The sequence below is a fragment of the Athalia rosae genome, chromosome 7 (assembly GCF_917208135.1).
Source record: "Athalia rosae chromosome 7, iyAthRosa1.1, whole genome shotgun sequence".
NCBI lineage: Eukaryota > Metazoa > Arthropoda > Insecta > Hymenoptera > Athaliidae > Athalia > Athalia rosae.
Window position 1 is genome coordinate 5,384,571 of NC_064032.1, and position 21,447 is coordinate 5,406,017.

The 21,447-nt window shown below is 39.6% G+C and overlaps 5 protein-coding genes across 5 annotated transcripts; 4 read left to right on the forward strand and 1 right to left on the reverse strand.

The window, feature by feature from the left end:
* The first annotated feature begins 507 nt into the window (after positions 1-507).
* Positions 508-3,975, forward strand: LOC110117479 (putative gustatory receptor 28a). Its single transcript, XM_020856708.2, has 5 exons — positions 508-1,745; positions 1,826-1,894; positions 3,312-3,401; positions 3,473-3,640; positions 3,698-3,975. The coding sequence occupies exons 1-4, from the start codon at positions 786-788 to the stop codon at positions 3,602-3,604; spliced, it is 1,251 nt and encodes a 416-aa protein (XP_020712367.2). The 5' UTR covers positions 508-785; the 3' UTR covers positions 3,605-3,640; positions 3,698-3,975.
* Positions 3,976-6,388: 2,413 nt separating this feature from the next.
* On the forward strand, positions 6,389-10,882 carry LOC105692930. The gene is made up of 4 exons (XM_020856426.2): positions 6,389-7,118; positions 8,415-9,260; positions 9,337-9,491; positions 9,568-10,882. The coding sequence occupies exons 1-4, from the start codon at positions 7,095-7,097 to the stop codon at positions 9,749-9,751; spliced, it is 1,209 nt and encodes a 402-aa protein (XP_020712085.2). The 5' UTR covers positions 6,389-7,094; the 3' UTR covers positions 9,752-10,882.
* A 45-nt stretch (positions 10,883-10,927) lies between these two features.
* LOC105693876 (1-acyl-sn-glycerol-3-phosphate acyltransferase gamma-like) lies at positions 10,928-14,801 on the reverse strand. Its single transcript, XM_012414090.3, has 7 exons — positions 14,656-14,801; positions 12,644-12,883; positions 12,126-12,298; positions 11,881-12,042; positions 11,462-11,800; positions 11,132-11,351; positions 10,928-11,055 (listed from the first exon to the last, which is right to left on the reverse strand). The coding sequence occupies exons 2-7, from the start codon at positions 12,822-12,824 to the stop codon at positions 10,967-10,969; spliced, it is 1,164 nt and encodes a 387-aa protein (XP_012269513.1). The 5' UTR covers positions 12,825-12,883; positions 14,656-14,801; the 3' UTR covers positions 10,928-10,966.
* Positions 14,802-14,923: 122 nt separating this feature from the next.
* Positions 14,924-19,186, forward strand: LOC125501817. The gene is made up of 3 exons (XM_048658758.1): positions 14,924-15,313; positions 15,395-15,887; positions 15,971-19,186. The coding sequence occupies exons 1-3, from the start codon at positions 15,071-15,073 to the stop codon at positions 18,886-18,888; spliced, it is 3,654 nt and encodes a 1,217-aa protein (XP_048514715.1). The 5' UTR covers positions 14,924-15,070; the 3' UTR covers positions 18,889-19,186.
* On the forward strand, positions 18,900-21,338 carry LOC105693108 (p21-activated protein kinase-interacting protein 1-like). The gene is made up of 3 exons (XM_012412802.3): positions 18,900-19,668; positions 19,798-19,960; positions 20,082-21,338. Exons 1-3 carry the CDS (start codon positions 19,582-19,584, stop codon positions 21,299-21,301), a joined length of 1,470 nt encoding a protein of 489 aa, XP_012268225.2. The 5' UTR covers positions 18,900-19,581; the 3' UTR covers positions 21,302-21,338.
* The last annotated feature ends 109 nt before the right edge of the window (positions 21,339-21,447 follow it).

Genomic DNA, 21,447 nt, shown 5'->3' on the forward strand with positions numbered 1-21,447 from the left:
TTGTGATAACGAATTGGTAGAACAATTAAGGGGGGGGGATTAGATCAAATATAATTATATGAAAAAGATTTTTGGTCACCTTGAGAAGAAAAAAAAACAAATATAACAAAAATCGGGCAAAACAGTCGGCGTCCTCCGAAAATTAGGTGAGGAAAAACAAAATTCTCTAACGAACAAATAATGAAGTTAATAAAAGAAAATTGAAAAAAAAAAACAATTTTTTTTTTGTGGTACTCTAATTAGCCCCCCCCCCCCCCCCCCTCCTTCCCCTATATTTTTACAATCATTTCGTTCCATTCGCGTTCGAAAAATCGACTTTGTGATAATCTCCGCAGATTAGAGATTTGAAAAATTGCGGTGAGGGTATTTTTCCAAAAATACCGGTGAAAAATGATATTTAATAAATCGATGGACGCGATATGGGGCAGCCGAGCATGGAGTTATACGTGTTCATTTTACGACCGATGAACGATAGGCGATTATAAAAATAACGAGCACTTACAGAAATGAATGTTTGCGAGATCCGGTTAGAAGCTAATCCTGCGAAGTGGCGACTCGAATTATTTCGCCAGGCTGTCGTACGATTAGAAAAATTAGCGAACGGCAATATCGCCATTACTCTTCGCGTGTGTAAATATCAGTTCCATGAAAAAGGTAACGCCGTTTATCGATCCCCCGCGTAATAACCTACAGAGTTCGAAATTTTAACGATCAGTGCGAAGCGGAAATCGGAAAGAAACGCACATCGACGGCGATCGGTGAATAGGTTTTAAAAAAAAAAAAAAATGCTAAAAACGTCCAACGCTCACTTGACGTTCCTCTACCGCGCGACGAAAATCTTCGGCCTCGCGCCGTTCGCGTTGAAAAACAACATGGCCGTCGAAGGCTCCGCGCCGGACGTACTTTACCCCTTCTTCGCCGCCATCTTTTATCTGCTGAGCGGCATCGCCTTGTCCTACGTGAGACTCTCCGCGAATTTCTCCGTAAACGACAGGCTCTCGATTACCACCGACGTTCTGACGGAGCAAATTGGAACCGTGGCGGTCGTCGCGGTGATTCTAACCAATCGGAGCAAGCGGGACGTAATCGTCGACGTCTTCAATTCCTTCGTGGAAATCGACCGGATCCTCGCCACTCTGAACATCCGGCAGGACTACCCCGGCCTATTCAGGACCCGCGCCCGACGTTTCGGCTACTTTTACTGCCTGATATCGATGGCGGAGAACCAATTGTCCATCGCCAGTTGGATATTCAACGACGCCATTACCGCCCGCCATTTTCTGATAATTTTAGTTTCCGGCAACGGGATGTACTTCGTTTTTCACCTGGTCCTCTTCCTGTTCGCGAACATCATGGAATTGATAACGGAACGTTGCGAACAATTGAACGACGCTCTGTCCGCGTTGTGCAGCGTCGAAAGATCGAGGACACCGAACTCCACCCGTCTGAACGTAGCGGACGTCGGGGCCGTCGGGTTCGGCAGATCTGAGGCGTTGGAAAGGCTGAAGAGAATCCAAGAATTGCACCACCGCGTAACCGAATTGATAGATAAAACCGTGGATTTGTTCTCACTCCCCGTGCTCGCTACCGTAGGTTTCTATTTCGCGAATTTGGTGACGCTCTCCTTCGGGATTTACATGTTTACGGAGGTGGTCTGGATGGCCGGCACCGCGGTGCTCTGGATGATTCCGCTCGTCCTCGAACTATACGCCGTTGCCGTTGTCTCCGCCTCCGTTCAGAACTCGGTGAGAGTAGGGTTAGGTTGGCCGGAAAAAAAACCCGCCGGATTTCCGGAGGAACGACATTTTGTTTTTGGGTTTTCCAGGTGAGGAGATCACCGAAAATTCTCAACGGCGTCTGGATCAAGCATCGCCCTCACGATCTGCAAAACGAGGTGAGAAATTCTGCGGTCTCGTATATTTTCGACGACAAATCCAGTCGAGTGACTCTATTTGAAATTCCCCGGCACTTTAAAAAAATGTAGCTTAAAGATTTGAGCTTTGTCGCGTTGTTGGGGTGGGAAATTTAAAATAGCGTCACGTGACTAGATTTGTAGCTGAAAACGAGCGACGAACGACACTGCGTTAGGCCGCACCTGTACGGGCAAAATTGGCTGGTTCCATATATTTTAAATCGGCCAGCGACGTCGGGAGGAAAAATTCAAATGATGCGAAAAAAAAATATATCATTCGTTGACGAATTTGAGACGAACCGTATTTCGTCATTTTGCTTAAAAAAATGTCCATGTTCCACTACGGATTTTACAATTTTTTTTGCTACTACCCGTTTTCACAAATTTCGTGAATATAATTTTTGTAAAAAGTGCTATTACTTTCGAACCAATTGACGGATTTAGGTCAATTTTGTCTCAAAATGTGCGCTTTATATTCTACTTTCTGGTAATTCCGAGTTCGAACGGATCGATTAAAAATGGCAAAAATTATCCAATTTAATGTGAAATAAAGCCAGAAAAATTGGAACGCAATTTTTGGCAGTCGTATGTATTTTTTTCTGTCGTTGACTTTTTTCCAACTAGTCTTTAAACGGTCTCAACTTTTCGTGCAAGTTTCATCGGCGGCCAAGCTTTTTCGAAGGAGTTATGATTTTTTGTTATTATGAAATAGCTTGAATTTTATGCACCGCAAACTTACTTTGTATCATATGTCTAAAAAATAATTTGTAAAATTATATAAGTAACGAAATTTATAAAATTATAATAATAACGAAAATTCGTGATACAGAGAAATTCATAACTCCTTCTAAAATGCTTGGCCACTGATGGAACTTGCACGAAAAGTTGGGACCGTTTGAAGACTATTTCGAAAAAAGTCAGCGAAAGAAAAAAATACATACGATTGCCAAAAATTGCGTTCCAATTTTTCTGGCTTTATTTCACATTGAATCGGATAATTTTGGCCATTTTGAATCGATCTGAGTGAACTTGGAATCACCAGAAAGTAGAATATAAAGCGCACATTTTGAGACAAAGTTGACCTAAATCCGTCAATTGGTTCGAAAGTAATAGCACTTTTTACAAAAATTAGATTCACGAAATTCGTGAAAACGGGTAGTAGCAAAAAAAATTGTAAAATCCGTAGTGGAACATGGACATTTTTTTGCAGCAAAATGCCGAAATACGCGGGTCGTCTCAAATTCGTCAACGAATGATATATTTTTTTTTTTTGGGATCGTTTGAATTTTTCGTCCCGACCTCGCTGGGCGATTTGAGATGGAACCAAGCCGCGTGCGTCTCCGATTAGTCGGTGAATTTTTTCAATTCCAATTTCGAAGCGTTCTCTTTATTTTCGCAGATCCAAATGCTGTCTCTCCAGATGCTGCAGACGCCCGTCGTAGTTTCGGCTTTCGGTTTCTTCCCTCTGGACTATTCGATCCTCTACACGGTGACGTGTGAATTTCGATAAAGCGATCCCGATCCGGCGATTCGTAATTTAATTTGTCCTCGATATTTCAGATGTTCTGCACCGTCGTAGGCTACATTTTGATCATGATTCAATTCGATAATTCGAGAAGAGATCCCGCCGCCAAGATTAAAATTCGTCAGAGTGCGTGGCACCGAATTTTGCCAAACTATAGAGCTGATTGAGTTCAAAATTGAGAAATATTCGAATAACGCACCACGGTGAGCAAAACCTACTTACATCGAGTTCAATTTTCAGTCGCGCGATATCGTTTTCAGGTCAATCTTCGTTCGAACCTTCGATCCCACGGGACCGGATGATGCCCGATGTCGAAAACGGATGAGCGACATAACCTCAACGATCGAGATTGCTCTCTTTCTCGAGATGAGTTTGAAAAATTTCATCGCTACCTGTCGCTCGAAAGTCGTGACTAAGTATTTTGATATTATGTGCACGTGTAATCCAGGCCTCCGATTTTCATTTTTTTTTGGTCAGGAAGCCTTTGTTATTCGTTTTTGAGTGATTGTAAGTCGATAATAAACGTGATTGAAAGTAATGAGTCCGTTTGTGATTGGTGAAATAAAAATCAGGACGTAATTGGCCGATGATATTATTCCCGATGCTTATTTCCAAAAAATGAGAAGTGAATTATTGGCAAGCAACCAACTTACATCGATTTCCTGCAATTTCGTGACTCGACGATTCGGATGCTGAGTAAATCCGTGTCCTCGAAAATCATGGCGCATTATTTTCATGCCTGCGATCACGAGTCGATTGACATAGACACTGATTTTCACTTTACGAATAAGAGTCAATATGGCGCATGCGCGCGCGAAGTCCGCCATGTTTTTCAGGACCTTGAGAAGCACGAAGAAGTGGACTTTTCTTCGGCGAAGACGACGTTCTGTCGCCGTCTAATCGCCCCGAAGCCGAACGTGCGAAATATCTCAGTAATCAGGGGGGAAGAAGTTTTTTTCACAATTATCGTTCGAACTTCCCGAAGCAAGTCTGATTCATTCTCATAAATTACAGCTGCAAAATGATGGCGTCGATCGTCGATCTGCATTCGAAGGCGACCGCAGGACGAGGAGGATATTAAAATATTCGGCGTCTGTTCGAAGGGGGTAGGAATCGGATACTCGAGAAGATGAATCTCCAATGGAGAACGATCTCAGAGAGGGTGGGCAGTCCTTGTGGGAAATCAAAATGGTCGCCTCGATAGCAAATCTATATGCCAGGAATGGCGGTTCCGTCTGGTCACTCGGAGGGGACGCAACAAAGAGATGAGGTGTCGGTCAAAAATATGAGAATATCTTTCGTTTGAAAAAAATCCGTCCGATTGTGTTTGATATTTTTGCGGTAACGTCCGAATGCAGAATAGAAGGACATTCCGCATGAAGGAATTATAGCGACAGCTTTGATTCTCTTAGTGTTTCGAATCGAAATAGTTTTACAGTTGATCTACAATCAATCGAATTTTTCAAGGTCGTTTTTTTTTTCATGGCGAATTTTCTGCTTCGGAAAGCAAAGAAATTGTAATGTCTTCATGACTCTAAGTTGCTGTTCAATTTTGTAATCAGATTCTTGTTTCCAGAATCAGAATACAAAGAATCACTGCCTTATTATCATTTTTGACTTGTTTCCCCACGTGTCCTGATTTTTTTTTCATTTTTTCAATTGATTTTTAATCAATAACTAGATCTTCTCTACCTCTTGCTAGCGCCCAATAATATTCAGGTGAAGTAAGACGAACTTGAATCTATTGCAAAATTCTTCCCGACTTTTTCCAATCTTTCCCAATTTCTTTATTACATTTTTAATTAGCACATCTTCGCTGCGGCCCTGAAGGCGCCTTATGCAATGCAACCAAAGTCACACCATCGCAGCCCCTATTGGCGTTCGCACCCGCATCACATAAATCTGGGTTACCTGATGTCGAGAAGCAAGAAACTAGAAAAAATGGTTCGCAAAAATTTCACGTGATGGCGCCACACGCGAAATGTTTCGAACCGTTTAGGGGCGTGGCCAAAATAATGGGGGCGCGGCCAAGAGATTAGGGCCGTATGAAGAGTTTTAGGGGCCCGAACCCGCCCAGGGGCGGGACAAATGAAAATTAATTATTAAAAAATCGGAAAAAAAATCGGAAAAAATTGGAAAAAAATTGCGAATATATCTGGGATGGTGGAACTTTGATTTCATGTTATTAGGGACCTTCAGAACCCTGGGGAGTTGTGCTAATTAAAAAATTAATTAAAAAATGGGAAAAAAATCTAAAAAAAAAAAATTGGAAAAAAATTGAAAAAGTCCAGAAAAATCATGAAATAAATTTGATGTCGTGATATTTCACCTGAATATTGTTGGGCATTGGCAAAAGATAGAGAATATCTTATAGTAATTGATTAAAAATCAAGTGAGAAAATGTAACAAAATCAGGAAACGTGAAAAAACAAGTCAAAAATGATGATAAGCCAGTGATTCTTTGTATTTGGATCCTGGAAACAAGAATCTGATCAAAAATCCATTGAGAAAATAAAAAAAAATCAGGAAACATGAGGAAACAATTAAAAAATGATGATAAGGCAGTGATTCTTTGATCCTGTAAACAAGAATCTGATTACAAAATTGAATAGCAACTAAAAATCACGGAGATATTAAAATCTCTTTGCTTTTAAAAGTAGAAAATTTACCGTACATTGCCAAAATTCGATTAATAGATCAATTGAGTGATAAAAATAAACAAGCTCATCATGAATAAGATAATTTATGAACATTCAATGTCAAATACGAAAAAATCCCGAGCCTATATGGTCACAAGAATGATTTTGTAATTTTGCAAACTGGATGAAAAAACACTTTTTGATCGCTTGATCGGCGTATCGTTTGTCTAGTTTGACTCCGGGAACAGGCATCAGTCAATTTAATTGAGCTACTGCTCGTCACAACGGAAAATTAGCGATAGATTAACCAGTCTCATTGATGAATTAATTCAAACAGCAGCTTCGGATTCAGTTAACGCTTAAAAATAATCTCGTATAATCCCTATATTACGGATCCATTTTTACATGATTATATAACAGTGCGGACAATAATTTCGCAGTTAGTTCTTATAAACAACAAAGAGAAAACCTTTCTGTATATAGGACAATCGTACATAATGTATTTCATAACTTATATAATTTATAAAAATTATCTATACTTTCGTAACCCCGATGAGGGGCCAGACTGCTTCACCTGAAAAGCAAAAATTGGACAAAGGTGTGAGAATACGTTATTGAAAAAAGTGAACTTCAGCTCTGGAAAAATAGAGTTATCGCAAAGAACGTTATACTCCTAGCTTGATTTACTCGGTGGATTCGCATACCTGGTGTCAAATTACATTAGAAAAGCGCTGTAAGAAACGGATTCCAAAAATACTCCCTCTCTGGCTCAAAAATCGCCCGAATCCGACAACTTTTGAATTTCGGTATTAAGATCCTTCAACTTCAGATCACTAAGAACTGAAGACCCTTCAAGAACTTTTCTCTGTAATCTCGCGACGAAGAATAGTAGGGGATTCAATAGTCGAAGGAAAGGAGGAGAGAGTTCAAACCGAAACGGCGTGGAGGTTTGAATATCTTATACGATTATCATCGTCAGTCGATATCTCCACAGCGTTTGGATCACATCCACTCCGAAATGACAATTTCGGCCAAAGTTATTGTGAGTAGAATTAATTTCCGCTAAATGAATCGACCACGCCGCATTATATACATACATACAATTTAAAAAGTGCGGGAAGCTGAATAAAATATCAAAGAAAATCATCCGTGGCGGTCGTCTGCAGTCGTAAAATTTTCAAGGAAAGCTGCGAAACGACTACACGTACGGCAAATCAAACGAGAAATTAGTGTTCATTTTTTTTTTTCATTTTTACCGACGAATAGCCTTCATTTATTTTTTATTTTATTTTTACCTTTATTTCTTTTATTTTTATCCTTTATTTTTCTTTATTAATATCCTTCATTTTTTTTTTATTTTATTTTTACCGAACCTTTATTTCTTTTATTTTTATCCTTTATTTTTCTTTATTAATATCCTTCATTTTTTTTTTATTTTATTTTTACCGAACCTTTATTTATTTTATTTCTTTTATTTTTATCCTTCATTTTTCTCTATTAATATCCTTCATTTATTGTTTTTTTTTATTTTTACCGATCCTTTATTTATTTTATTTTTATCCTTTATTTTTCTCTATTAATATCCTTAATTTATTTTTTATTTTATTTTTACCGAACCTTTATTTATTTTATTTCTTTTATTTTCATCCTTCATTTTTCTCTATTAATATCCTTAATTTATTTTTTATTTTACTTTTACCGAACCTTTATTTATTTTATTTCTTTTATTTTTATCCTTCATTTTTCTCTATTAATATCCTTAATTTATTTTTTATTCTACTTTTACCGAACCTTTATTTATTTTATTCCTTTTATTTTTATCCTTCATTTTTCTCTATTAATATCCTTCATTTATTTTTTATTTTATTTTTACCGATCCTTTATTTATTTTATTTTTATCCTTTATTTTTCTCTATTAATATCCATCATTTATTTTTTATTTTATTTTTACCGACATCATCCTAGTTTTCAATTCTCGATATTTGTTCGAGTTTCTACCGCAATTTGACAGCCAACATTTGCACCTTTCTCGTCGTCACACCCGTTTCGTATACTATATGTAGAAACTAAATCGCAATCGCGATACAATTTCCGCGTAAAATAAGAATAAGAATAAGTGTCCAGCGAGAAATAAGCCGCGCAACTAATCGCTGACATTCAGGTGGAGCGCGGTAAACCGTAACGAAATGTGAAAGCGGTCCGGCATTATATGCAGATTATATGGACCAGGTGCCAAGAATCGGCCGCTTTCTGGAAAAATTCAATCGATCAAAAGCGGTCTCGAACGCGTTCGCTTACGACGACGTTAAGCCCTCCTCTTTTCTCTTTTTCTTTGCAGCTCAATTTCGGTGTCTGCGTCGCTCTCGTCTCGGTACCGAGGGCCTACCCGACGCTCTTGAAACGCGACCAGCTTCCGGAATCCGTAGTAAAACTGCACGAAATGTCCCAAATTTCCTTCACTCGGTATTCCGACGTCCCGATGCTGACCTTGGACGAAATATCCCAAGGTTTTCCGTGGCTGAAAAACGCCGAAATCCGCGCGCGCTCCGACCGCCGCGAAGACGCGGCCCAAGGGGCGTCGGAAAACGCGCCGAAATACGTTTTCTACTACGCGCCGTCCGAGGTGACTCTGCAGACCGGAAATCGGCCCAGAACTGACGCGGAGAAGCAGAAGGACGGGAAAAATCAGCGAAAAGAATCGGCGTGGAAGCGGCTCGAGATTTCCGATAGAAAGAAAAGTGGCGACGGTCTCCAGGGCCGTCGGAACGTGCGGCCTGACCCGGAGGCCGGAAAGCGCAAAAAAAACTCGAAGGTCAAGTCCAAGTTCGAAAGAAGCAAGAGCGGAAGCGGCAGGAAGACGAATCGCGAATACAGGGAGGGGGAGAGCGTCGAGGAATCGAAAAGATGGCCGAATTATTATAGCCCAAAAACGCCGGCGCTTTACATGCAGCCTCCGAGGTTGGAGTACGAAGACGAAGAATTCTGGGTAGGTAGCGAAAAACGAAAGCCGAAGAAACAGGCCGATGAAACGGGGAGCGACGAGAGGCTCGAGAACCACAGGACGGCGAAAAAGCGGAACAAGTTGAAAAATTCGGAACGGGACGATAACCGGAAGTATCTCGCTAACCACAGGCCGATTTACGACAGGGAGCACGATCCGCTTCCCGAAGAACTTACCGAAGAGGTAAAGATAAAATCGCATCGTCGCCTCCGTTTTTCATTTTCTGAACGAAATTTTGTTCCGCCTTATTTTTCGCCAGAGCTCGGACGGCCGGCCCGCGAGAGCTCATAGACGTCCGATCGAGGCGAAGAAAGATCATCCGAAACTCTCGCAGGACGGTGAGCGAATAAATTTTCAAATACATGGACACGAGGGGCCGCAGACGTACATATTTGGATACGACACCGGAAACGGGTTAGCATTTTTCGCGCGCGATGAAAACTGCGCGAGACATTGCGAATGATGGTGTATTTTTTGTCGACAATTTCAGAGAGAACAGACACTTCCGTCTCGAGGAACGTCTCCGCGACGGATCTGTGAAAGGACATTACGGGTTCTACGATGCCAACGGTAAGTTAAAAATGGTGGAGTACAAAGCGAGCCCGATGAACGGATATGAGGAAAAGCACCACGCTGCCGAGAACCACAAATTCGAAGCGGAGAACGCGAGGTAACGAGGGTAGGAAATTTTCGACCTGGATCGCGGGCGCTCCATAATTTCTTCGGGCAGCCATTGGTGAAGGGCGTAGTTCCTTTATTGTCGTTCGCAGTTGATCAACGACGAATAAACCAGTGTTCGAATACCAGCGTTTTTCGCTGTCGGTTGGTTCGTTAAACTCTGTGTACTGAAAAGTGCAACGTTCATTTTTCTTTCTTTTTAGAGCAAGAAAATCGACAACATTGGGATTAAAAAGCTGTCTATTTAACAATAACAGTCACTAGATATTAAAAAAATTTGAACACAAACACATCTAATACCATATACAATAAGTATAATATCAATGTGAATATATTAATATATCAGTAGACTACGCCAGAAGTGTATACTTGTGCACTGCGTTGTGTCCTACTTAGGTCTCCCGATACACAAGTAGCTCCTTTATTTTGTGCCAAACTCTATTGAAATCCGACAATTTCCATACGATCGATAACCAGACTGTTTAATACCGCACATTTATTAAAACTCATTGTATCGTCATCATTGTTTCAGTCTCACAGTCGTCATCTTTTTGATCATAAGTCTATTTTCACCACCGTTGAAGTTGCCAAGGATATTCAGTCGAGTCAATAGACGCGCTGTTATATTCCTCTCGTAACGAACACTCTCCTTAAAATTCATAAGTTAAATACAAGGTGCAAGCAACGCTTTGGTATTCCAACCTAAACAAAGCGATAATTTATCTTTTCGAACTACGTTTCGTTAAACGTTGAACGATTCCAACTTGTTCCTGTCTACCGATACCAGTGATGAAATGAAAAATTTATTTCTTCTATTTCCCTCCTTCTTAGAAACCAACATTGTTTCTTTCTTTCGTTTATTTTCAGGGAGATGGACATTCTATTTAAACTATACGCACGTCTATATACCTATATAGGTATACATATATATGTATATAAACTGCATCACATACATTTTTGTATATGAGCCATAAAAACCAAGTTCCAAGAGGTTTTTTTCGTAAAATAATAAAAAATAATCATAATAATAACATTAATAACCATAATCATAATAATAATCGTAATCGCTGTTCGTACACTAATTACATTAGTTAGTCCAATCTCACCTTGCAATAATGTTATAATAATTTTTTGTTATGTATATTTTGTTGTAGATATTTTTCTCGTATTTGTTAAACCGAAAGACCATTACTATGAGTGTCGTATTTTGTTTAATCAGTTTTTTTAGTCTCTGCAGATCCGTAAGAAGAGCTTTTGCTTATTTGAGACATACCGATGGTTTTGTACATTAACAGGAAAACTGAAAGTAAAATATGAGTGATTAGAAATAGAATTTTCAACGGAGAATAATGGGATGCGAAACGATTGTCACTTACATAGTATGATTATTCCAACTCCGATGGAAAAGTACACCGTGGAACCTGATAATAGTAGTTTGATAAGATAGTAGAGCATGGGAACTAGAACGACGATGGCCCATAACGTGGTGTTTACTAGAGAGTACCATCTTCTTCCCAATTTGAAGCTCCCTGTCGGAGGGACTCCACTGGTGGCAAAGAAGTCTCCGGTTTGTACAAAACTTTCCGCCATCCGATCCTTGTACGACAAAAATAAAAATCAGTATCAAACGAGGTATCAAAGCCATAGAATGTCGGTCTCCCGGTTCAAAGTCTACGACGAATTTTCAACCCAACGATGTAGCTCACCTTTTTCTGATAGATTTGGTGAAGCCATGCCGAAGCAGCTTCGTCCCCTTCGGGGACATCCTCGAGCGGAATTCTATTTATGTACATGTGAGCTTCTACCTTCTCTCCTAGAAGAAGATTCGTCATAGTGGGCTTAACAATTTCCGTCGGCTTAAAAGCCAACTGAATATCATAGATGGCACCCACTTTGCCTCTTAAATGTGGAAGACTTGCTGTAAATCCTTTTGTGCGAGGAGTCAAGTGATGTTTCAGTACCGGCAGACCTTTCTCTTGCGCAAACTTTTGACTGGCTTCGTGTTTCTCCGGCGTGAAACGTGTCCCCTCGGCGTACATCAATAGCTGAAAATTCGATGCATCGGACGGTCAAGCTTTTGGAGCAAAGTCGTCGATCGACCCAATGCTAAACGTTCCGTACTCACCCACATTGTGTCCGGGTAGTCAGCCAACTCTCTGATTTGTTGGCCGATAGTTTCCTTGTCCTTCTCCCAACTTCTTTCGAGGAATACACTCTCTGCGAATTTCCACGCCCATCCCAGCGTCGGGATATACTGGATTGATTTCTTCGCGTAAGCTTTACAGTTCTGTAATTTTGTGAAAATAGTTTCAGAGGAGTCGTAATGGGATCATAAACGATGCGTCGCTGAAATTAATCGCCGCTGCTCACCCCTAACATTTTTATGCGTTCGCAAAACATCCAACCGATTAACCAATCGATTTCGTAACTGTGGTTCATCAATAGATATCCGTGTTCATTGCCGTAATATTTGTCAAACTCGTCTCTATTTATGTAACATATCACGTCTGTTCCGGACCACCATTCAGCCATGAATACTAATTCTGTAACATTTTAATTCATAACTTATACATTGATGTTTGGGACGCATCATCTCTGCTTTGACACAAATCAGTTCGTTATAGCGGAGTAACAATTTATGGTAATCGTGAATCATTTTCAACATCCATCAACTCGTGTGATTATTCAAATCGACAGGTTTCAGAGTCAAAGTAAAGTCAACAAACTTTCACTCGTAACGCATACTGCAATTGGTAATTTTTTGTAAGCAATATTTTCACATGGGAGGGCTTTAAAAAAAGCGCCCTGTTTCATTGGTTACGTAAGCTTAAAATTATCGACAAAATGCAGTTTTTGTTCAAATAAAATATGCGACGAATGTTACTTACGGCAGTAGAATGAGTAGCACAGGTAATAATTCAATTTTCTATACAGGTATTTGGAAAACGGTCGAAGGCCGACGTAAAGTATGAATTGTAGTAGATTAATTATCAATCCAGACGTGAAAAACGTGATGGCAAACATAAGGTGGACGACCGAAGATCGCTTCAGAGATGCTAACAGCTCCATTTTGTGTCTTATACCTCTAATATGTGCGCTTCCTTGAAAACATATATTCAACTCTCAACCTGAAACAAAGAAAAAATTCGTCAGATTAAAAATGATGGCATGCAAATTATACGAACAATTAAATGAGTATGGAAACGAAAACGGCTGGCGACATTTCAATCAACTCCAAATAGCCAGGTCTGTGCATAACTTGTGAAAAAAAAAATGTCCAAACCTTGGGCTATTGTTTGCTACTTAACGTTCATCTGTACTCCTAATGCACAAGTAAAATAAGATGATTATTTTTGTGATATCTTATCAGCGTTCTAAACTACTGTAACTTTTGTCGTTCTACTGCATCTGAGAACAACCATAATAATAACATGTAAATGATCGCCATTGATATGTTCTTTTTATTTTTAACGCTATAATCAATCCACAGCTCAAAAGATTCCTGAAAAAATTAAAGGGTTATGTTAGCTAAAGTTTTGTTGCAGTGAAAATTAATTTAACGATCTTGCAATTATTCTGCACGTCAAAACTGCAGCATAAAACTTGAAACTTGAGCTGACAATGAGTCATGTGGCCTGACCAGTTGATTTTCTGAGTTCTAAGGTAGAAAACTTTTGCAATCATATTTATGAATAAAGCCTCAGGGTATTTTAAATTACAGATATTGACACTTGAAAAAAGAAGTACCCTCTGCTGTGTACGTTTACATAATTTATATACAAGGTTGCACGCCAGGTCTATTTATAGGTCAGCCTTCTGTGTTTGCTCGTGTTCTTCATTAAGCATTACGACAATCAAAAAAATTAAGAAACACCATTCGTTGGAAAAGTATCGAGTGATGAGAATCTCAAATGCAATAAAATTGCGTTTCAATTATTGAGGATAATTCTTAGATTTGACTCGCGTTAAATTCGAATAATACAGAGAACTTACAATGTCATGAGGCTATTACAAAGCATTGAGTAGTAACTTAATTGCATAGCGCAATATATTATCAATCACGTTCAATGTCAAAAATAATTAAATTCTAGTTGTGGTATAGATTTTGGCACGCGATGGATATCTCATGCTTTCAATGAGCTGATATGTCGCGATATCTGATCTTATGATCAAGAGATTAAACAAACGAAAATGTTCTTTGTACTTTATATCAAGGTCTCCAGAAGCTAAATTGATCTACAGATTGGAAAACGAGAGTCTGGTTACCATACGTGTTTAAAATGTTGTGGTACTCATGCCAGATCTTTAATCGCTGAGATGTATGAATTCAAATCAATTTATCCGAGGTTTTGAGGTCAGAAGATGCCAGTTTTCAGACTCCTGCACCATGTTTTGCATGGACACTGGCTAGATCATGAATTATTTTAGCTGGAAAAATGTGAATTGGATTTGTGGGACGTGAAGAATACGATGACAGCTGATGCAGATAATTGAATGGGGCGAGAAAGAGCTGCGTATTCAAGATTTAATTATTTTAATAATGAGAGAAACTTTGAGACTTTATCAAACCGCGAGATTGATGCGTAATTAGTATGTGTACGTACATACGTGCACAGACGGCATTGAATATTACAAGCTGATTATTTGGATTCAAGAATCAAATGAATAAATGAAGATATTTGCAGATGTTTAACACAGTGGGAGATAGAGCCCTTCTAATCACGAGCTGTCAATTAACAATGTGTATTGCGGGTTTTTGAAAGGTTCAATTATCGATAACGTTTTAGTTGATTGGTCGTAAGTGACAAAAAAATGCTCGTGAAATACATGATAAATCGTAAATCGTGATCATCACTTATGGCTGAATGATAAAAGAATTAAAATTCTCAAATCTGCTCACCTATCGTTGTGTAATTCTTTCACGCTTAGGTATTTCTTAATTACATCGTAATTTTCGATAAATATCAGGATCTTTTAACAGAAAAATTACGTTGCAGGATGAAAATCAAAACAGAACTGTAAAACCAGGAGTACGGAGCTGAACACTACGAACGACGAACCCACGACGCTGAAAGATTCTCCGCTTTCGGACGGTGGGGATCATACGAAAATAATAAATCTTTTGATTTCTTGACTCGCCGCCAGAAGTCGCGGTAATCGAAATTTGTATCGAAAATTTTGGCTTTCGTTTGGTTCACATAACACTCAAGTCAAAGCCAAAACCACAATTTCTCCACGGAGGAATTTAGTATAATTCCTTTCACAAAGTTATTCAATATGAAGGAATTCATTTGCGCATAATTTGAGAGCCTATCATGTCCAAAACATGTGCCGTTGCGAACTGTCCAACAGGACGAAAACCTACCGACGAAAGGAAGGCACTTTTCAGAGTTCCTTCTAATTCTTCCTTGAGAAAACAATGGGAGCGAGCAGTTCCTGGTTATGGAGATTCTATTTCATTGAAGAAGTCACAATTTGTTTGCGAGAGACATTTTGCCGAGCAAGACATTGCGAGGAAGTTTAGGAAACGCGATTCAAATGGAAAGATTATAGCTGAGGTAACTGTCAAAGTTTTATGTCGTCATCTACCTGTTGTTAAGTTTCCAGGACTACACGACTCTGTGTTCATCCACTTTTAGGTCACTTTAGCGGTTCCTCATTTGGAAAAACAAGTCGTACCCTCTGTGTTTGATGCAAGTGCATATGAACCTGATGAGAGGCGTATGCAAAGTCCAGTTAATTTTCAACCAATTTCAACGGTCATTCCGAAAGAGTGCTCGTCAAATATCGTTCTCCCCAAGACCACAGAAAAACCTCCTCCAAAGCGCCGCTGTCAAAAAATTGAAAGAGTTCCCGAACCAAAATGTTCTATATTTGGCTGTCGTAACAATTGGCGAACATCAAGGAGACGGTGTGAGAACATATCCTATCATAAGTTCCCTCAAGCTGATACAGCTGTACGTAAAATTTGGATACAACGATGCGGCAAAAAAAGTCAATATTGGAATCCTGATTTGGCCCATATTTGTTCAATCCACTTTCCCGAAGAAGAATTCCTCACTGCCTTAGAGACAAAATATCCAGAAGTCGATTTAGATGCCGATCCAGAATTGAGAAAATTGACACCATCAGGTATATCTTCCAATTATCTGCATTGCGAGCCTTGACAGCTAGAATAAGATAATTAATTGGCTACTATTTGCATTGTTTCAAAGCTTTGCCAAGTCTCTACTTGGGAGATGATCTACCCCTACCCAATCCATCAAAGACCAAACCGGTAGAGTTGCGACTGGTTGAAGAAGTTGAAGATGCCATTATCTGGCCGGAAGATGATACAGTTGTTGACCCGCTTCAAGTGGAAGAATTTCCTATATCGTCCAATAATGCCTTGGCGGATGGTGCTGATCACATCTTGCCGGATAATGTCATCGTGGAAGATCCTGTGTCTAATGTCATCGTGGATCAAGTCTTGCCGGATGATGCCATGGTGGATCATGTCTTGCCGGATAATGCCATGGTGGATCATGCCTTTCCAGTTAATGCCTTGGTGAATGATACCTTGTCGAATAATGCGTTGTCGAAGAAGAACTTGTCCAATGATGCATTGTTGAAAAATGACTTGTCGGATAATGCGTTGTTGAAGAATGACTTGTCGAGTAATGCATTGTTGAATAACGACTTGTCGGATGATGCATTGTTGAATAATGACTTGTCAGATGATGCATTGTTGAACAAGGACTCGTCGAATGATGCATTGTTGAATAATGACTTTTCGGATGATACATTATTGAATAATGACTTTTCGGATGATACATTATTGAATAATGCCTTGTCCAATGATGACACAACCCTTAAAGCTTCTACGGATGCTTGCACACAGACAGTCTTTTTTCCAAAAGATGTAAAAATCGGGAAAATTGGAAAACCCACCCTTACCGACATTTTTACGCAGACTGAAATTGAAATAATAAAAGAGAAACCAGACCCAACTCATTGTGCTACGCAAACTGAAATTGAAATAAAAAAGGAAAAAATAGACCCAACTCATTGTGCTACGCAAACTGAAATTGAAATAAAAAAGGAAAAAATAGACCCAACTCATTGTGCTACGCAAACTGAAATTGAAATAAAAAATGAGAAAACACACACGACTGATCGTGCTACGCAAACCATCGTTGAAGCTCTAGATTGTCGTAAGTGCGATGCGGAAAAAGACTTGAAATTGGCACTGGTCCGTTGTGAGGAACATATAAAACGTTTGAAAACAAAAGTTAGGTCAGTTGAAGGGTCACTCAATCAGGCAAATGCTGTGATACATCGAAAGAATGAAGCTAACATGAAGCTGGTCACAGAACTTGGTAAAAAACCATCGGATTTGGATCGCGTGATGTGCGGTAAATGCGTATACAACGATGGCGATATGTTCAAAGCGCTAACAATCAGGTACATGAGTAGGCAGTGCTACTCGTATTTAACAGACACATTAAAATATCCGTTTCCGAGCGTATCGCGTATTCGAACATGGGCCAACAAAATCAACTTGAGAGAAGGTATCCTAGAAGATGTTTTCGGATTCATCAAAATAGCAGGATCGACAATGACAGACGTTGAAAAAGTTGTGATCTTGCAGATGGACCAGATAAAAGTTCAATCTGTTTACGAATACGATGAATATGAGGATGATATTATAGGCCAGTACAATTACATGCAAGTTATTACGGCCCGGAGTTTGTTTGCTGATTGGAAACAACCCGTCTACATAGAATTCGACACGTTAATAACTGGAGCAAAGTTATGTACAGTGATAAGGGAGTTACACGAATTATCTATCAACGTTGTGGCTTGCGTTTGTAACCCAGCTATGGAGATGTTCATCTGGAAGGAGCTCGGCATCTCCTCAAAAAACACACATTTCAGAAATCCCTCGACAGGAGCTCCGGTACATGTCTTCTCCGATACGCCATACCTGCTGAAATTATTGCGTGCCAGATTTCTCCAATATGGATTTGTGTTTGGTGAAAATAAGATCTCAGCAAAATTGTTGGAGTGTTTGCTCGACAAGACTATTGCAGGGAAAGATGACGAGTTCAGATTTACCGAGGCCCATTTAACTATGTCCAACGACGTGAAAGAGCAAAGTGTCACACTAGCCACTCAACTGATGAGCAGCGAAACTGCGAGTGCGCTGCGAAATCATTTTGCGGACAACAAGAACAAATCTGTTGAAAACCTAAGCACATTTATGGAAAATATCGATAATTGGTATCAACTAGCAAATGCAAGACCTTCGTCTTGCACCCCTTACGGTACGGACATAAAGTATCAGAGTTTTGTTCTGCTCATCGTTCTCAACCTGATCAGAATACTCCGATGTCAACGAAGACCGAACATGAGAGATTTTCAGATTGGCATAGCACTATCCATCGAGTCACTGAGGTCATTGTTTCTGGATATGAAAATGAAATATGACATAAATTTCATTAGAACTGATCGATTGAACATGCAAGACTCCCTGGAAGACATGTTCGCCACGCGTCAAGGCAACAGACAACCTCGTCGAGCCCCAACGCCTGTACAAGCGCTTCGTAAAATAAGATCAGTCGTTCTCGGAAACGATTCCAGCATTGTAAAACAAGATGAAAATGTGGTGTCAGAATCACGTGATCATTATATTGTACAAAAGGTATTGCAAACAGCTGAGATACCTCATACATCTGATTCTCCGTTACCCACGTCGTCTAATCAAGATTCTTTGTTGCACATTCCATCTCCTGATATTAACTGCCCTACCGAAGACAACACTCCAAAATATTTGGCTGGATGGTTGGCCACGCGATACGGAGATAGGTTTCCCAATGTGTTTTTTTCAGGCAATGAGTCTAACGCAGAGAATGCGAGAAAGCCTTCTAAAATGTGGTTACTAAAGGCACGTACAATGGATTGCATATTTAGAAATTATCACAAAAATGGTACCTTCCAGAGAGGTAAAGGTGTGACGAAAAATGTTATAGAACTTATGGTGAAAAAATTCGGACATTTCATGCCGCGGGATGTGATCCGCGCATTTGTCATGCAACGCACTTTACTAAAGTTAAACCTCGAAAACTCCAAAGTCAACGGTCACAACAGCTGAGGGGTGAAACGGAAAATTAGCGACAAAAATGAATGAAAGCAGAAAAACCGATCAAGAAAAAGACCTTGCAGTAAAAATTGTTGCTGGCCTGTCGATAATTCATCGTTAGTACGATGTGTGAGTAGATTTGAGCTCATGATTTCCATTATCGATGCAATTTCCACCATAACAAAGTGTTGAGAAAACTTGGAAAATCATAGCAGTCGAAGACTTGATGAATTCTTGAGGTCTAATTTCCAGAACGAACATCGTTGTAAATAAAAGAGTTCGAATAAAAAAATTGATCTCACGTCGAAAACATGTGTCGATTTTATATGCTGCATTTCGTGATGAATAACTAATGATGAAAAATATTGGTATGATTCAGGGGAAAAAAATGTAGACAACGCCTGCGACTTACTTACCTATAACAAATCGATTGTAATGATGAAACCGTTGAAACTTTTCTTTTCGAGTTCCAAAATCGGCGTCGAGATATTCGAATGAAACGCCCGCAACCGCCATCACGTAGGTCAATGGTTAAAACCAATCTGCGTACAGCTTGAATCATGGACGCTGAGCTAACCTGTGATCTGCCTTGGAGCGAAAATTTCTACAACACGTGCTCGAAGAAATCCATAAAGAGTCAGAATCTTCACACGTTTTGCACAGCTCTGATGAAGTTTTTGAAGCACGTGTGAAATTTACGGTCACATGTACACAATGGCAGAGAATATTGAGATCATCGTGGGAACGTACGAACAATTTTTGCTGGGATACAGTGTCGAGAGTACCGCAAAAGTAAGTGATCGTCAAAAAATGAATAATCGAATGCATTGTTGGTTATCCTGTAATACAAAATAAACTTCGGTAACAATCGCCCATCATCTGTTACCAGGTAAAATAAGCCTATCACCTATTTGATTCCAGAAATGCAAATTGACACGTAGCTTCGCAACCCACAGCCACCAGGCTAGTGTCAGAGATATTGCTAGCAGTAAACATTATTTAGCATCTGCTGGTGCCGATGATTCCATTTATTTATACAACATGCGAGACCGAATAGAGTCTGGCAAATTAACTCACCACAATGGTAATTGACCATGAAAAATAGCTGTCGCTTGAAAAAGTTCTGTGACCCTGTTTCCCCAGTGCTTTTCGACCATCTTGGGAAAAGCGCAACCAGCACGGCTACAGATTCTCATAATTTTCAGATACGGTGAATGGCATAGCGTTCACTCCAGACTCATCTCATATCCTGACATGCAGCTCTGACGGGAGCATAGGCGCAGTACGTTGCGGTAATTGGAAATTAGAGAAACACTGGAAAAGTGCTCACAAAGGTTCTCCGGTTAATTGTTTATCCATACATCCAACCGGAAAGCTAGCCTTGTCTCTCGGTGGTGATGGTGCACTTAGGACATGGAATTTAGTCAAGGGCAGACAGGCTTATGCTACAAATTTAGTACCCAAACTAGGATTGGATGCTAAAAATATTGCAATTGTTAAATGGAGTCCAGATGGCACAAAGTACCTTATAGCCACAAACTACAAAGTTATTTTATACTCTGTAGAAAACGCTGGAATTATAGATGAAATTGCATCTGAACTACGAGTTACTTGTGTCGAGTTTTTGGACGATAACATAATAATCATTGGTCACGACGATGGGCAAATCAAGTTCCACAATTTTGATGGCCCTGCACAAATTTTATTGCAAAAGATACATGACACTAGAGTGAAAGCGGTAGTTAGTACGAGTGATATTATTGCAACTGCGTCCAGCTCTGGTGAATTGAAACTTTGGAAGTTTAAAAAAAACAAATTAATTCTCCTGGGAGCTGAGAATTGCGGAGCCAGGATCACGTGCTTAATTATTGTTAAGAACTTGGTTAAACCGGAAGTGAAACAAGAAGAAATTGTGGTACAGGATATCGAAATCGTTACACCAAAGCGGAATCCGTTGAGAATCCGGCAGGAAGTTATAATCGAAGATGAGGACGACGACGAAGAATCGGTTACTTTGGTCAAAACTACAAAGAAATTGAAACGAAAATCCGTAACCGAAACGGTTTCGTCGCCAGGTGGCGAAGAACCAAATCATCCAGCTCGAAGTAAGGTCAAAAAATCAAAGACTCATGAGAAAGGCGTTTTACCGGTGGGAAAAAAGAAGAAACTTCGTAACGCAGTCGAGAAGCCTGAGCCAAAAGGTTTGAAACGTAAGAACGATTCTGAACCAGAAATTAGTAGAACTGCGATTCCATTCAAAACTTTGGCAACCAAAAAAATCAAGAAGAAGAGCAAAGAAGGAGATCCTGCACCGGGTAATACGATAGATCGAGTGTCGCCTACGAAAAAAAGTAAGAGTCTTACGACGCTAAAGCCTGCATCTAAAATAACCAAAAAAAAGGTAAAAAAATTTGTTCAACAGTAACTAGGCATTTTATTTGATCAATAAAATATCATTCATACTTTTTAAAGCACTTGTATAGTTCCTTACAAAATATTAAAGACGAACATTTTTAGACAATCTAAAACAGTCTTTGAATATAACATTTTTTTCTTATAACATAGAACAAA

Excerpts from the sequence above, each read along its gene's own strand:
- LOC105692930 (XM_020856426.2), top strand. The coding sequence starts at position 7,095 with ATGACAATTTCGGCCAAAGTTATT. Across the intron at positions 7,119-8,414 it reads CAATTTCGGCCAAAGTTATT|CTCAATTTCGGTGTCTGCGT; the intron begins GTGAGTAGAATT and ends TTTTCTTTGCAG. Across the intron at positions 9,261-9,336 it reads CCGAAGAACTTACCGAAGAG|AGCTCGGACGGCCGGCCCGC; the intron begins GTAAAGATAAAA and ends ATTTTTCGCCAG.
- LOC110117479 (XM_020856708.2), top strand. The coding sequence starts at position 786 with ATGCTAAAAACGTCCAACGCTCACTTGACGTTCCTCTACCGCGCGACG. Across the intron at positions 1,895-3,311 it reads CTCACGATCTGCAAAACGAG|ATCCAAATGCTGTCTCTCCA; the intron begins GTGAGAAATTCT and ends TTATTTTCGCAG. Across the intron at positions 3,402-3,472 it reads ACTATTCGATCCTCTACACG|ATGTTCTGCACCGTCGTAGG; the intron begins GTGACGTGTGAA and ends TCGATATTTCAG.
- LOC105693108 (XM_012412802.3), top strand. The coding sequence starts at position 19,582 with ATGTACACAATGGCAGAGAATATTGAGATCATCGTGGGAACGTACGAA. Across the intron at positions 19,669-19,797 it reads GTGTCGAGAGTACCGCAAAA|AAATGCAAATTGACACGTAG; the intron begins GTAAGTGATCGT and ends ATTTGATTCCAG. Across the intron at positions 19,961-20,081 it reads CAAATTAACTCACCACAATG|ATACGGTGAATGGCATAGCG; the intron begins GTAATTGACCAT and ends CATAATTTTCAG.
- LOC105693876 (XM_012414090.3), bottom strand. The coding sequence starts at position 12,824 with ATGGAGCTGTTAGCATCTCTGAAGCGATCTTCGGTCGTCCACCTTATG. Across the intron at positions 11,352-11,461 it reads ACCAAATCTATCAGAAAAAG|GATCGGATGGCGGAAAGTTT; the intron begins GTGAGCTACATC and ends TTGTCGTACAAG. Across the intron at positions 11,056-11,131 it reads AGTTGGAATAATCATACTAT|TTTTCCTGTTAATGTACAAA; the intron begins GTAAGTGACAAT and ends TTTTACTTTCAG.
- LOC125501817 (XM_048658758.1), top strand. The coding sequence starts at position 15,071 with ATGTCCAAAACATGTGCCGTTGCGAACTGTCCAACAGGACGAAAACCT. Across the intron at positions 15,314-15,394 it reads ATGGAAAGATTATAGCTGAG|GTCACTTTAGCGGTTCCTCA; the intron begins GTAACTGTCAAA and ends ATCCACTTTTAG. Across the intron at positions 15,888-15,970 it reads GAGAAAATTGACACCATCAG|CTTTGCCAAGTCTCTACTTG; the intron begins GTATATCTTCCA and ends ATTGTTTCAAAG.